The 14,685-nt window shown below is 37.9% G+C and overlaps 1 protein-coding gene across 3 annotated transcripts in view; it reads left to right on the top strand.

Moving 5' to 3' along the window:
• The first annotated feature begins 2,931 nt into the window (after window positions 1-2,931).
• The window catches only part of LOC149018706 (uncharacterized), a 73,328-nt gene continuing 61,574 nt past the window's right edge, over window positions 2,932-14,685 (top strand). Inside the window, exons 1-4 of one of the 3 annotated variants that reach the window (XM_089152866.1) lie at window positions 2,932-3,276; window positions 3,385-3,591; window positions 5,103-5,195; window positions 5,330-5,438. In XM_089152866.1, coding sequence (XP_089008992.1) covers window positions 5,158-5,195; window positions 5,330-5,438 — 147 coding nt within the window. In that variant the 5' untranslated portion in view covers window positions 2,932-3,276; window positions 3,385-3,591; window positions 5,103-5,157. Of the gene's footprint in view, window positions 3,277-3,384; window positions 3,592-5,099; window positions 5,196-5,329; window positions 5,439-14,685 lie in introns of all 3 variants that reach the window. The other 2 variants (XM_089152867.1, XM_089152865.1) reach the window with 2 other exon arrangements.

Below are 14,685 nucleotides of genomic sequence, written 5' to 3'. Positions count from 1 at the left end.
TTAGGTGTGGTTAAATATGAAGGTGCTAACATGTCGAGCTTGGTCCACCGTATTCTTCGCAAGCTTGACCTTTCCAATCTGCTTCAACATTAAGTCAATGCGAGATAACAGACAAGGAGTCCAAAAGAGCCTATATCTCATCCATCCATCAAGGCATCAAGCCATCAATACAAAGTTATAAAGTGTACATGTATATGTGTAATGTAAATATATGTATTTACAAATGAAAATTAATACTATATGTTTAGACTTTAGATACCTGGAGTTCTCTTGCATCTTCAACCCAGCTTTCTTGTAGTTGGAGCCATTATCAGTCACAATTTGAACTACATTTTCCACTCCAACCTCCTTCACCACTTGCTTCAGTAATTTGTAAATGTATTTTGCATCCTTCTTCTCACCGGATGCATCTACTGACTTGAGGAACACTGTCCTCCCATCACAATTCAACATGAAATTGATGATGGACTGTCTAGTGGGACCAGTCCAACCATCAGCCATCAGAGTCACTCCATAATGATTCCACATGGGCTTTAATCCCTTAATGTACTCATTTATGTCCTCTTTATGCTTAGGCAAATACACATTATACATCTCATATGAAGTGGGGCCCTATAAACCACTCCCAGCCCTGCCTATCTGCTCAATCATATCTCTGTAGTAGGGCCCCTGAGCTGTATGTGCTGAAACACTATGGTAATGCACCCATTTGGAGAAAGCCATCCCCACTTTCTCCTTCACACTCTCCCATAAGTGCTTCAACTTTCTCTGTTTATGCTCAGGCCTCGCAAATAGGGCCAGATCATTGCAAAGAATCTCAAGATCCGGATCTGTAGGATGTGCTGAGGAAGCTCGACCCCTTGTAGGGGCCCGTGGGATAGGAGCCTCCTGCCTCACACTCTGAGACCTCCTCATAGGGACTTGGGAGCCACCTATGCCTCCCATACCTACTGGCTCTCTAGAGGACCCACAACCCGGACCCCTCGTTGCCTCCCCGATGTCATCAATCCTCTGTTGCTCCCTACTCATCATCATCGCCCTCCTCAGCTGATTGGCCTCTGGATCAGGGTCACTGTCTCCTGGCTCATCCATACCATAACCCTTAGGATCTGGAAGGTCATCTAAGTAGGCATCCTCGAACTCATCCCTTTGTGTTCTCTTCTCTTTCCTCTTTTGCTTTCCACCACTAATATATGAGGCCATTGCCCTCTTGACCTCTACAGGCACCTTTGGGCACCCTGTTATATCCCTGTTGCCACCAGCTAGATGCACCATCAATCTAGTGGCCCCACCTCCTCCTATTCATTTCTTGCAGTAATTACACTCGCTCTTACTCTTATCAGCTGTCAGTGGCCTCCCATGATCCCAAGCTATGTCTGACATCTTTAAAATAGAGTGCCTGATAAAAGAAACACACACTAAGTATCTTGAAAAGCTCCATAATATGCTCCAAAAATGACATACATGCTTCTAATAATAACCTCATATTTTTAAATATAAAAAAATATATATGTATAACTATATAAGTATTTTTTAATATATAAATAATTTTAAAATATATAAAATACACAATAACTATCTTAAAAATATCCACTAACATGCTCAAAAAATTGCATATATGCTTCCACTAATACTCTCCTATTTTTAAATTTAAAACAGAAATTAATTATTTTTTTAATATTTAAATATATTTTTAATTATTTAAATATATATTAAATATAGTAAAATTACATAATTAACAGAAAAAAAATTTAATTTAACACCATCACAGCAATATGGTGTCTCAACTCTCACATACATCCATTGAAGCTTATACATGTACTATACATAAACATTTTTAACAATATACATAATTTAGTAAATAATTTTTAATAACAAAAAAATAAAAAAATAGTAGAAAGAATAAAAAAATAATTTTGACACTACAAATTCATAGATCATCACTCTAAAGTAAACATATATAAATTTGGAAGCAATCTAACATGATTTAAGGCACAAATGAAACAAAAATAAAAAAATGAGGAAGTTGGTTACTCACCTTGCAAGATTTGAGAAAATGCACAAATGAAGGAGCAAATTAAGTGTTTGAAGGAAATGGAATACTAGAAATCAGGTGTAGAATGGGATGAAAGCAAGAGAAACAACAAAAATTGCAAAATGAGGTCGAAATGCAGAGGGCGATATCGCTCGAAATGTCGAAACAGCGTCGAAATGTCGAAAATGACTCGATTTTGGGTATTTTATAACCTGAAGAAGTGTCGTTTCGGCTCAGTATAGATACTTTTCGTGCCTACTACTATATTTTCGTTTCGAGTTGGATTTTTGCAGGCATTTCGATCGAATTTTCTTCCATGGAGATTACTATAATCTTCAATTAAGATGAGAATATGAATCACCAAGATTGTATGCTGAGGTGGTTGAGATCTTCAATTGGAAGTATTGTCTATTGGGGGTAATGGATATCCACAATCAATATTATTTATAACAAATGAGATTTTGTGAAAATACTTAGAAAAGTAAAAAGTAGGACCCACCGCTATCACTTTTCTATAAAAACCCTTTCCTTTCTTTTCTTTCTCCCTCAACCCACTATACATGGGACCTACATGTTTTTTTTCCCATCCCACCTTTGTAAACAAACGTAGCCATCAAAAAAGAGATTAAATTTTTTTTCAAGGACTCGGCGCAATATAGGATCAAGCTAGTAGTTGAGGCCGGACCCACCAGGACGCTTAGAACATCTGCATCCGATGTAAGTAACCTGTGATTATTACCCAAAAAAAACAAAAATAAACAAACACCTGTGATTACTGGGCCACTGTTGTGATCGTGAATACATCTTCTTTTTGGTAGTCAGATCACTGATCGTGAAAGCAAGTAAGTTGAAAGACCGAATATCAGAGTGCCCTTCCCACTTTACCCTTTATTGATTTCACTCTAATTATTTTCTCTCTCTTCTCATCCTTAGTTCATTTCCCAATTCTGCCTTCCCTCTTCCTACTTGCACGGCTTTCTCTCTTTCAAATTTTTGTGTTACTGTTCTCTACGTCACTGCTGCAGTTTCTCCAATATCAGACATTCTCGAGGTTTTATACATTACATGGTAGAGTGCTCCGGCACTGTAAGATAAAAAAGTCATCGCTTCCAGTTCTCTACCCTCTCTGTGTCTCGAGATTTCTTTCAAATGTCCATTATGGAGTTTTTCTTGTATTGTCATGTGTAGAACGCATTCCATGAATCACCACTGGGCGTCCTACATTAAAAGACAAAAAAAAGGTTCTTATTTTGTCCTCTATGCTTTTTTTTTGTTTTCCTTCTTATTTTTCTCTCCTGGTTTTCATTTTCCGCCCTCATTTATCTGCATGTTTGTTTGTCCTTTATAAGGGAGAACGGATGAAGATTTGAATTTGGAATGAGTTTGAACTTGGCGGGCATTCAAGGCTTACTGCGAATCTAGCTTGCTTGGTTTTCTGTATGGAAAAGAGCAACAGGTTGTTCTGACCTCTGAGTTCGCATTGCTTCTCAGTTATTGGTGTTGACTTTTGAATGCCCACAGGAGATCAAAGTAGAGTAAACGAATCCAGAGAGCAGGTCCGCCATTTTTAGTTTTTGATCGTCTCCTTTTAATGCCTTATTTTCTTTTGGGTTTCGTTTTATTCGGCAGAGATAGCCATGAAGTTTGCTAAGCTTTTGCTCAATCTGGCTGTAAACACTGTGCAATCCGTTCTTCAAATTTGTCTCAGTGATAGTATATTTTACGTCTTTCTGTTCTTTAGACATATTTTGAATTGTTTTCTAGTTTAAAAGCTGAACTGGTTATCATCTGTTTTTTCTTTTTTCTTTTAAAGCTTGGAGGTTTTATCTGTGAGAGAGGAGACTCAGAGAGATCATATATCATAGTTTCTTTCGTTTATTGTTGAAAAGAAATGGCGGCTATTAATGTTTATGATTTCTCTGTAGAAAGGTCATCGTTTTGTTTGATTTTGGGTCTTGCTGAGAGGACAGTGTAGGATCTTTAGTGTTGTCCACTTTGTTCCCTTGATAACCTTTTTTGTCTATGGAAATTCTGGGGCAGTGGATTCTGTCATAACCTGTAGCTTAATTTTGTAAATTGTTTCTTCTGGGAGAAAGCTGATGCCCTATCTAGTTTGCTATTTACTGACTATTTGGCTCTTTCATTTCATTGTTTGTGTTAATGATATGTATTGGCACTCTTGAGCCTGTCAATGAAGAGATGTTATCACTATACAAGCGAGATTTTCTGTTACATATCTATCAAGGGACAGTGAGTGGAATCTTATGTCTACTATGTTTACTCTCAGACTTCTATGCATTTCATTTTTAAAATTTTATGCAAGTTTTGATTTTTCTCTTGTAGCTTTTGACATCTAAATTCGTATAGATTTTCATTCATATTTCCAAATAGTGGGAAACTTCCTATAAAAAAATTTCCTAGTTAACTTTTGTAGAATTATTTTTGTGGTCTCCCAATTGAGGGGGAATCTCAGAAAGGTCATATGTAGTCCCTTTCCTTCTCCTCCTGCACTTCAATATGAGTCTCTGGATGTAGATTAGACTGCTTATCCTAAACTCCCACACCCCCAACTACCCTCAAGATGAGTTCTGAATTTTGAATTTTGACACACTGATGTAAGTTTGAATTATCCTTTGATGTTTTACATAAGGTTGAGATTGTGATCTTCATCTTGAATTTTATGAAACCAGCCATTTGACATTTTTTTCTCTATTTTCTTTGCCTTTTACCTTGTGGATTTGGGGGTTTCTTTGTGTTAGATGATATCTGACTGCCCATTCATCTATTGCATGCCATAAACATGCAATAATTTCATTTGTATGTCTACTTTGAAAGATTGTGTTTTGTCCAATTGTTGTTCAGATAAATATCTTTAGAGTTGTTTCTCGTAGTGAAAGAAAATTTGGTGCTTGATATCTTGTGATACTGTTTGTAGTCGGGAAAGGGCCTTCGGTTGTTTTTTTGTAGTGAAAGATAATTTGGTGCTTGTTATCTCTTAATACTGTTTTTAGTTAGGGAAGGGGCTACAGTTTTGAGCTTACATACTAATGGTTTGTTGGAACAGCAGATAAACTAGTCAGGACATGTTCAGGTACTTTTTGTAAGAGTACACCAAAGACAATATGTTTGACTCAGCTGTGATGCAATTCCCGAAGGACTTGTAAGTGGTTTATTCTTGCAGATTTCTTGGTTTGTGCTATTTGTTGATTTGTATTGACTTCTATTAGGACTTATTATGCTTCAAGCTATCTTCAGTAGCATTGTCTTCCTATGCTTACTTTCTTTTATTTACAGCAGAAGGGAGACTCTGTTTAGGAGTACAGGGATTGCTGAGAGAGACTGTACTTTTGGAGATCAGTTCCATCTTGTAAATGGGTTTAGGAGTCATAACTCCAAAATGGAGGTTAGTGCTATCAGACCTGTAATGGGCTGGATCCTTCTTGTAAGAAACATGAGGGGAAGAGCAGACATTAGATTGTTCAAATTCACTGCACCTGTGTTTCTTCTTCTACTCATTCTCTGGATGGACATCTGCCTGACAATCTATTGGCCAAATCTGTTACTTCTCTTTGTCAGTTTATCAAATTTGAAAATTATTTGCTCTGGTATTGAAGAATTAGTATATTAGAAACTAAACCATGGTGTTGATGTAACAGTCCTGGAGTCCTGGTGATAATTTCTTAAACTGTTATCCTCTCTCCAACTGGTTGGTTTGCTACCAAAAATTATACCTCAGTTCTTCCATTTTGGTTACTGATTAATGTTTTAGAAACATGTGGGGAATACTACTGCGGTGGGTACGGAATACTGTCGCTGTCATACACATTCTTTCTCCCCCCAATGTTTTTATAAGTATATATGTTTATTTATGTGTCTGGGAGTTGCTCCCATAAGTGATAAGCTTAGAGAAAGTCGTTTGAGGTGGCACGGCCATGTTCAACGGAGACCTATAAATGCTCCTGTATGGAGAAGTGATATAATCCATATTGAAGGAACTAGAAGAGCTAGGGGTAGACCTAAGATAACCTTAGGAGAAGTGGTGAGAAAGGATATGTATAGCTTAGGCCTTGTATCTAGCATGGCCTCGAACATAACTGATTGGAGGGCAAGAATCCATGTAGCCGACCCCATTTAGTTGGGACAAGGCTTATTGTTGTTGTTGTTGTTGTTATATGTTTATTTATGTGTAGGTAGGATGAACCTAGATATAGGCTAAATCCTCTTCTTATATGATCCTAAGCAAACCCAAATCCCAAAAGTCAACAATTAGTCAAACCTTCTCGATGAAGGTTAAACTCTAAAAGTCAATCCCAATATAAATAATGTTGATGCCCTTCAGAAAATGGTAATCATTCAGTGATTGGATTAAGATTAGTTTAGGAGTGAAATTGAATTCCGGAAATAAGGGTATTTCTAATTATTAATAAAATAAAGAACTCAGATCAGATGAATTTCAGTTAGATTTTTATTCTCTAGGTAAGGAACACTGGCTGAAAGTTTCAGGTTGATCCAAATGGTTGGATCAGCATATATTAAAGAAAGAAAGCAAATGACAGATACACCCCAAGATAACAATCTTGATACATTCACACCCCATTTTAAGTTTTAACAGTTCTAAGAATTAAAGATCAAAAGGCCATTATACCCTTATATAGTAGGGGTGAGAAGACCTATTATACCCTTCCTAGTGAATACTAACCCTTCTCTCTGTTTGCTTGTTCTTGAGAAAATGCTGTCTATCGGATACAAAGGTGAATTTTTCTGTTGGAATCTGGGAACCAACAGGTCCATTAATGGAGAGCAGCAGCAAGTTATTGGCATGAATGTGAATCTGTCCACTTTAAAGCTTTTCTATTTCTTGCTTTTCATCTTATCACTTTCTCCAGATCAGTCCTCATCTGTATCCTTGGCATTTGCATAGCTAGCAACTGAACCAAAGCCTTGTTGGGGAATTTGAAATTTGATATTGTCTGGGGAAACAGTGTTATGGAATTTGAAATTTCAAAAAACGTATGCATTTTTTTTAACCAATCCTATATTATTCAAAACCCTAATTGCTATTTGTAACAAAACCCCATCTCTACTACCCTGTGATGTAGAATCAAAGGCTGGGAAGAAGTTAACCATGGAACCAGGACCAAGTGGACCACCAAAGGACCAAACCAGCTCAAGCCAGTCCAAAAACACTATTCATGTAAACAGTGCCACAGCCCATTATTTGCCATAGTGGGAATATTCGTAGAGGATTTGTGGGGCCCATGATTAAATTACATAAAGACTTATTCTTGGGATAATTTGAAGTTTAATTTTGTTCTGTTTTAGTTATTTATGCATGTGGCTGAGTTATAATTTATAAAGCCAAGTGGTCCCTAATTTTAATTAGTTTCTGTTATCCACAAGATTCTTGTTGAAGTCCAACGATAGCAGGAATGAGTCTTGTGATAGTAGGAGATTCCAACTCCAGTGGCGAGAAAAAAAAAGGGTCTTTTCTTACTTGAGTAGTTAGGGCAGTTTTATTTTAGTTATTTGATGTAAACCCAGGATTAGGGATTGCTTCCAAGACCTTCAATTAGGGTTGCAGAAACTAACTAGGGTTTGAGTGTGAACTTAGGGTTTTGGTTAGGGTTGAAATTGGGACTAGGCCTGCTGGTTCTGTGGCTGTCAAGGTCTGTTTGATGGTTTCCTGTAGTTCAGAACTGAACTAAGAAGAAAGGAATGGGATATGGGAAGTTCAGAATTTTCTGGTAATTTCGAAACTTCTGCAGCTCCTCAACGAAGAAGATGAATTGCAGAAAATTCCAAACTAAAAAAAGAGGGGCTGGTTAGGGAAAAGGAGGTTAGGACTGGCTTCTACAGGCTAGTGAGACTCAAGTGAGGGTACTAAGAAGGTTTTGGGGTTGGGAATCAGCAAACCCTAGGTGGGTTAGGACTTGCTCTAGAAGGGAGAAGAAGGCTTGCAAGAAATTCTGGATTTAGGGAAAGAGGGTTATTTGGGAAGGGAGCTGTAGGGGAATGTTCTAAGGCCTCAATTCTAGGGGAAGGGGATTGGGGTCTAAAGGGACTGGGGAAGTAGTTTTAACAGGGGGGAGGGGTGCTGATATTGCAGGAAGAAAGGAAAGGGGAAGGGAAGGCTTCGGTTGGGTTTGGGTAAGGGGTATGGGCTTCTTCTTTCCTGGAAAGCTTTGAATCACAGTATTGCTGAAGCTTGATTAAGGAGAAGAATTAAAGTTGCAGAAATAGAAGCAATTTCCAGCTGCAGGTCAGCCTCCTAGGGATCCCTTGACTATATCAATCTATTCTCGAAACTCAGTTCATTCAATCAATCAAATTTGAAAATTATAATGCAGAAAGAGGCTATTTATAGCCTAAAATTAAAGACTTTGACTTAAACTGGGATCTCCTTATAGATGAGATTCAATTACAACTCAAATTGGACTCTATCAACACTTTGAAAAGGAAACAAATTACTACGAGATTCCAGCCCTTAGATTGGAATCTCTTACATACACTTATTTGTGACTCAACAAATACTTAACTAAAATAGAACTACTTTAAGATAAGATTTCCTAAAATTAAGGAACCCTATCCTAACAACTCAACACAAACTTTAATGGACTATAACTCTTAACGAACTCATCAAAATTAAAAAAAATAAAATTATATCCCTGACCTTGTGATTGTGGGGAGCAAAATAAGACCCATATTGGGCCACAAAAGAGGGACTTGGAAAATGACCAAAATACCCCTAGGTATTCGGCCAGCCTTAGGTGCACTGTTTTTTTTTTTTTGGGAGGGTCCAACCCAAGATACATCAACTCTCCCCACGGGGATGAATGTACTTGTCATGTGCTTCTGGTCAACTCTTTGGAGGACTTGACCTCTCATCTTGCAGTGAGGAGGAAGTTGTTGGTAGAGGGCTGCCAGTATTTCTCCTAGACAGGAAGGATGATGACTTTGGTGATATGGTCTTCAAGTCTAAGAGTGTCTTCTTCAACGAACCAAAAGGGCATGGGGAGGTGACTGGTGAAGCTTTTGGAGTCATTCTCTGTCAGTACCTTTATTTTGACTGTCGCTATTGCACACTGGCGATATCTTCTCCAAGAAGTGGAAGGTTCAAGGGACTAAAGGAGGTCCCATTCCACTTGGGGGTGGGCTGGTATGGTCGCATTGTATGTAACCTCTGGTGGAGTGGGTGCCTCGACTTCTTCTTTGGTTACTAGGATCTTGGCATATGGGCTAGGTCCTCCTCTGTAATCATTTTGTCTTTGTCGATCTCTTTTTCAAGAACTAGTGGACATTTGTTAAAGTCAACAACTCCCCTTCTTTGAGTGCACTTACTGGTTGATTCAAGGCTTGTAATTCTATTGTTTATCTTAGTGAGTTGCATGAGAATCTGCTCTAGCTGTTGGCTTACTTCTGGCCCCTTCCAATGGTCAGTAACCTGGCTGCTGTCTTGTTCTTCTGTACCAGTCCTCTTAATCTCTTCTATCAACTTTAGTGAGCTTCCTGGAGTAGGGGCATGGTTGTTGTTGCGTGACTTGATGTTCTTGGAAAAAGAATAACTGACTCAACATCTCTAACATCTCTGCCCAAGTTCTTGGTTCAGTGTCCTCATCACACAGTTGCTTCATCTTGTGACTCCATCTTTCACGGGCATATCCTTTAACTGCCTACTTGCAAGCCTCATCTTATCATGCTATGAATGATATTACCTCTCAAAGTATTTGTCTAGATCATATAGTGATTCATAGAACACCAAGAGGTCTTTGACACCATCATATGTTTCTAATTCGTACATCTCTGGAGGTCTCTGTGGCTGTCGATCCTTTTGTAAATACGATGATGGGAATGGTAGTAATTCGTTGTCAAGTCTTCCATGCTTAGTGCTTCATCTACAACGACTACAGACTCTGGGAAATGCTGGAACCTATAGCTCTAATACCATTGATGTATACCCAGGTTTTTTAGATACTTCTCAATCTCGTCGATCATATCCCGAGGAAATTTAGGTCTGATACCATGTTGAATGGTCTGAGAACTTCTGACATGTGTTAGAGAAACACATTTAGTCTTTATTTATAATAATAGGAGAGTACAAAAAGAAAGATATTCCTGATGTGGAATTATTACAAAGAATATACTAGTGATAAATCTACCCTTTATTGTTAGAATTACAATAGATCTACACCAATCTAACCCTTCTCCCAAACTTCAGAAACCTCATCCCCCTAACCCTAGTGAACTTAGATCCCAATTAGACCCCATTCTGACCTTCCAATTTTAGGATATAACAATTTTCTTGAACTTTTATACTTTGTAAGACCCTAAAAACAATAAACTTTATATCTTTTAATTTAGCCATCCAAACCCCACTAAACTTGGGGAATCATATCACTCTATGATTACCTATATTCCCTCCAAGTTTTATCCTATTCTAACACCTGCAGACCCAAGCTCCCATCTAAAGGAATTTATCCCATATCTTCAATAGGACATGTTTCCTTTTTGCTGCCCAACCGATAGGATGTCTTTCATATCTTTGACATATTTGACCATAGAACTTTACCTAACCTTTTCCCTTAGAAAATCATCCTTCTCAACCTATATCACAAAGGAAAAACCCTAGAAACCCTAATTCCTCCCAAACACAAAAATTTCAAAACCATAAGTGCACCACATTCCCTTATTCCATAGGGTATTCTAAGCTCTAATTGACTGCTCATTTATTGTAGAGGATCTTGGAATGTGCTTGGTTGTAAGGCGATATTCAATCAAGTAAATCCTAGATCCTGGTTCACAATAGTTTGATTTCAGAGCTGTGGATGAATTAGTAGTAGCCAGTCAACTTGAGAACATCCAGTAGACCCAGAATGAGATGCTAGCACAACTACAAGGTTTGTTAACTCAAGTACAAGATTTATCCACCAAAGTACATACTTAGAGCAATCATATAGATTAGAACCACTACATACTTTGCCACGATCCCTAAGGGTGAATTAACAGATCTATGTGCCCCATGGAGGAGAGACTGGTGGACTCCAGAGATGCATGAAACTGAAAGAGAGCCTTATCACCCAAGGATTCATAGAGCTGACAAAGATAGGAATGACCACACGAGGAATCAAGGTGTTATAGGGCATTTCAGGAAACACACAAATATGGCTCAAGATTTAGCGCCTGACGCTAGTCTTGAATAGGGTATCGCTAGTATTTGAGTCCATATTGGACTATTCTTTGTTTGTTTTTTAAGTCAATTGTAATTGGGATCTTTAGTGGAGTTCCTCAACAAGTTGAGGCTCCTCTTAATCACTATCTTCTTCTTCTTTCCTCTGTTTTCTGCAATTCTTTTCTTTTTCTTCATCTCAATCTTTCTTTCGCTATTTTTATACCATAATTGATGCAGGGTAACCTTAGAAACTAGGGGACCTACAAAATGGGCTTTTAGACTCTTAGAACGAGGCACATATTCTTGATAGGTAGTAATAGAAAAAGGAATTGCAGCACCTGAATCCTGATTAAGCATGCATATAAGACAACTAAAGCAGAGAAACAAACACAATAAGTCCCAACTGCTGAGCCTAACTAAACAAGAATTAATAGAGAAACAAGGGATGGGGATTTTGGCACCATAACACTAAATTAAATGCAAGAGTATAAGAAACTTAAAGAAAATAGAGCTGTCCTAATCAATATCAGATTTCTAACAAAGAATGCAGCAATTAACAATGCAAAGGAAATCCTAGGAAGTTTTGTTTTAAAGAAAACTACTGCCAATTGCCAAAGAATAAATATAAAAGGAGAAACTTAATAAAGTTACCTGCTGGTCCTGGCTACAAACCAGGGGTTAGAAAATATCTAGGAACATAAATAGTAGAAAGAAAAATATTTCTAAACAATGATGAAACCCAAGAATGGACAGTAGGTTTAGAATGGAGGAATACAGCAAGGCTGCTGTCCAAGAAGTGAGAATAGAGAGAGGAAATAAAAAAAGGGCAGAGAGGAATGAAAATTCTGACGGACAGAATAGCAGGGAAAGAGAAAGAAAGAAAGGAAAAAAAAAGAAAGAAAGGAAAAAAGAAAGAAAGAAAGAAAATTGAGAGAAGAAGAATAGATAGAATCAATAGAAAGAAAGAGGAGAGAAGAAAGCAAATATGTTGGATGGGGAAGAAAAGAAGAAGAGAGAAAGCTGATTCATGCAAGAGAGAAAGTAAGAGAAGAGAAGATGAACTTACCCGAGAGAGGAAAGAAACCAAGCCAAGAGAGATTTGCGCAAGAGAGAGAGAGAGAGAAATCTTTTCTGTTTTCATTCATTAATGCTGCCAAACGATTCCCATACAAGATATAAATAATAGAACTTATCCCTCCCAAACCCTACATACTGAATTTCCAAAATAACCCCAACTAAAGTAGCAAATATGACCCAAACCCAAACTAATTCAAAATTGGGCCAAAATATACGGTAGGCCTAGCCCACAAAGACTCAAACATAAAATAAAAAAAATTATAGTAAACTAATACTGAACCCACTAAGACTAAAGAAAATAACATGACAAATCGAACCATAGGACCCTAGTAACCTGATAACCTACGAACTTGTCGTCCATCCACATAAATGCTGACGTGGGATGACCTTTACGCTGGCGTCGCTGGTAAACTCGAAACTGTCCGCTGATGTCCTTGTCAATAATTTACATGGTATCAGAGCCAAGTTGTCTAGATTACTGTTGATTCAAAACAATTGGTGTTTACAATTATACCTGAAATTTTTTGTTGGGCCATTGCTGCAAGGTCAAGGGGTTTTAGGTCACAATTGCAGGGGCGACAGCACCTGACACTGCATCTTTGTGTTTTGTGAAGAATTTATGGAGTGAAGAAGCCATCCAAGCTTCAGTCTTGATGGAAGAAGAGTTGTACAGTTGAATGTTGAGGTAAGACCACTGTTTCTGCACTTTAACGAGATCTACTTGGAGATCTGAATCAGCAAGGCAGGTATCAAGTGGTTTTCTGGGCATAAGTAGATTATGAGTATCGATTTGCATCCTCTCTCTTAATCTGTGCTCCTCTTGCTGTTTACGAAACCTAAGAATGCATTGATTTTTGCCTGATTAAATCTGCTGTGCATTGTCTCTTTCCTCTGGATGGATCTTCTGCATCTCACCTCTTTTAATGAAACGATAGGTTCAGTTTGGTTCGGTGTGATGATTCAGTTTGGCTATATTACTGATTTTGGTTCAAGTATATTCTGGTTTGGTTCTATACTGATTTCTGGTTCAAGCAGTCGTCCAATTTCTGGGTTATCTTTATTCAAATTTTTGGTTTGCAATTAAGAGGACAGATTAGATTATCATGTCTGAACCTAGGAGTGTTATTACTGAAATAATGACATTCACATCCCACTGTATTTCTGAACAAAAACTTGAAGGGACTATCAAATTCTATCCGTTGAAGAAGATTACCCAAGTTGTGTTGACTAGTCATGGACAACAAGATCATCTTATTAAATTGATACATGGAAGACTATAGATGCCCATATCTTAGGACAAATGTTGAATTCCACGGAGAGAAATATTGTTGACTTAGTTACACATTGAAATACTGAAGGATTTATGGAACTACCTAAATATCTTATATTCCGGATAGAATAATCTTTCCCGTACCTATGAGATTTCACAAGAATTTTATAGATCTGATAAAAAGGGCAGACTTATGACCAACAATATTTTGCAGACTAATAGGAAAATGTATGAAGAGTTAAACTCTATTATACCTATTTCATCGGATGTTGTTGAGATACAAAATCAGCAGGAACAACTTGCAATTATGGGTTTTCTGGGAGGACTTGGGAAGGAATTTGACTCAGTTAGAGCACAGATTTTAGTAGGAGATAAGGTACCCTCATTGTCTGAAACACTTTCTCGTGTACTTTGTGTGTCCAAAGAAAACACACATAAGTCTAGTCCCTCCAACAGTTCTGAATTGGCATCTTTTACTCCAAACAGTGGCTTTGGGGGTGGATTAGGCTTTGAAGGCATGCGTGGGTGTGGGAATGGAGGATCAGGTAGAAACCCTAATACTCAGGGATCCATGGAAACTATAGGAAATTTCAGGACTTGTTATCATTATGGACGACCAGGACAAATACAAAAATTTTGTTAAAAGCTTCATCACAAGCCACCTTAGGTTGCTAACATTGTATCGTCACACTTGTACCACTCCACAATCAAAAGGGAAGCTGTGAAAATGACTGAAGAAGAATATGCCTGGCTTCACCCGTTCTAGGCACCCAATCTCCACTTCCCACTACCACCTTTGTTTAGACACGTAATGCTGGAACCTTTGTTTCTACATCCTGTCCCTGAATCATTAACTTAGGGCCGTTTGATCATATGACTGCTATCTTAGGTAGCTTTTCATCTTTTTGCCCATCCTCTTCCATTGTGACTCTTACTGATGGTTCCCATGCCAATGTTAAAGGTGTAGGAACTGTCAGTCTCACCCCCACCTTATCTCTGTCTTCCGTTTTGTATTTCCTTGAGTTTCCTTTTAACTTATTATTTGTTTATAAACTAACCACCACCTACAATTGTTCTATGACTTTCTTTTTTGGTTATTGTGTGTTTTAGGATCTTACGATGAAAAGGATGCTTAGT

The sequence above is a fragment of the Hakea prostrata genome, chromosome 4 (genome assembly GCF_041222555.1).
Source record: "Hakea prostrata isolate BN-2017 chromosome 4, UWA_Hpros_2, whole genome shotgun sequence".
NCBI classification, from domain to species: Eukaryota; Viridiplantae; Streptophyta; class Magnoliopsida; order Proteales; family Proteaceae; genus Hakea; species Hakea prostrata.
The sequence above is the reverse complement of the archived record's forward strand: the minus strand, read 5'-3'. Positions and strand labels throughout refer to the sequence as shown.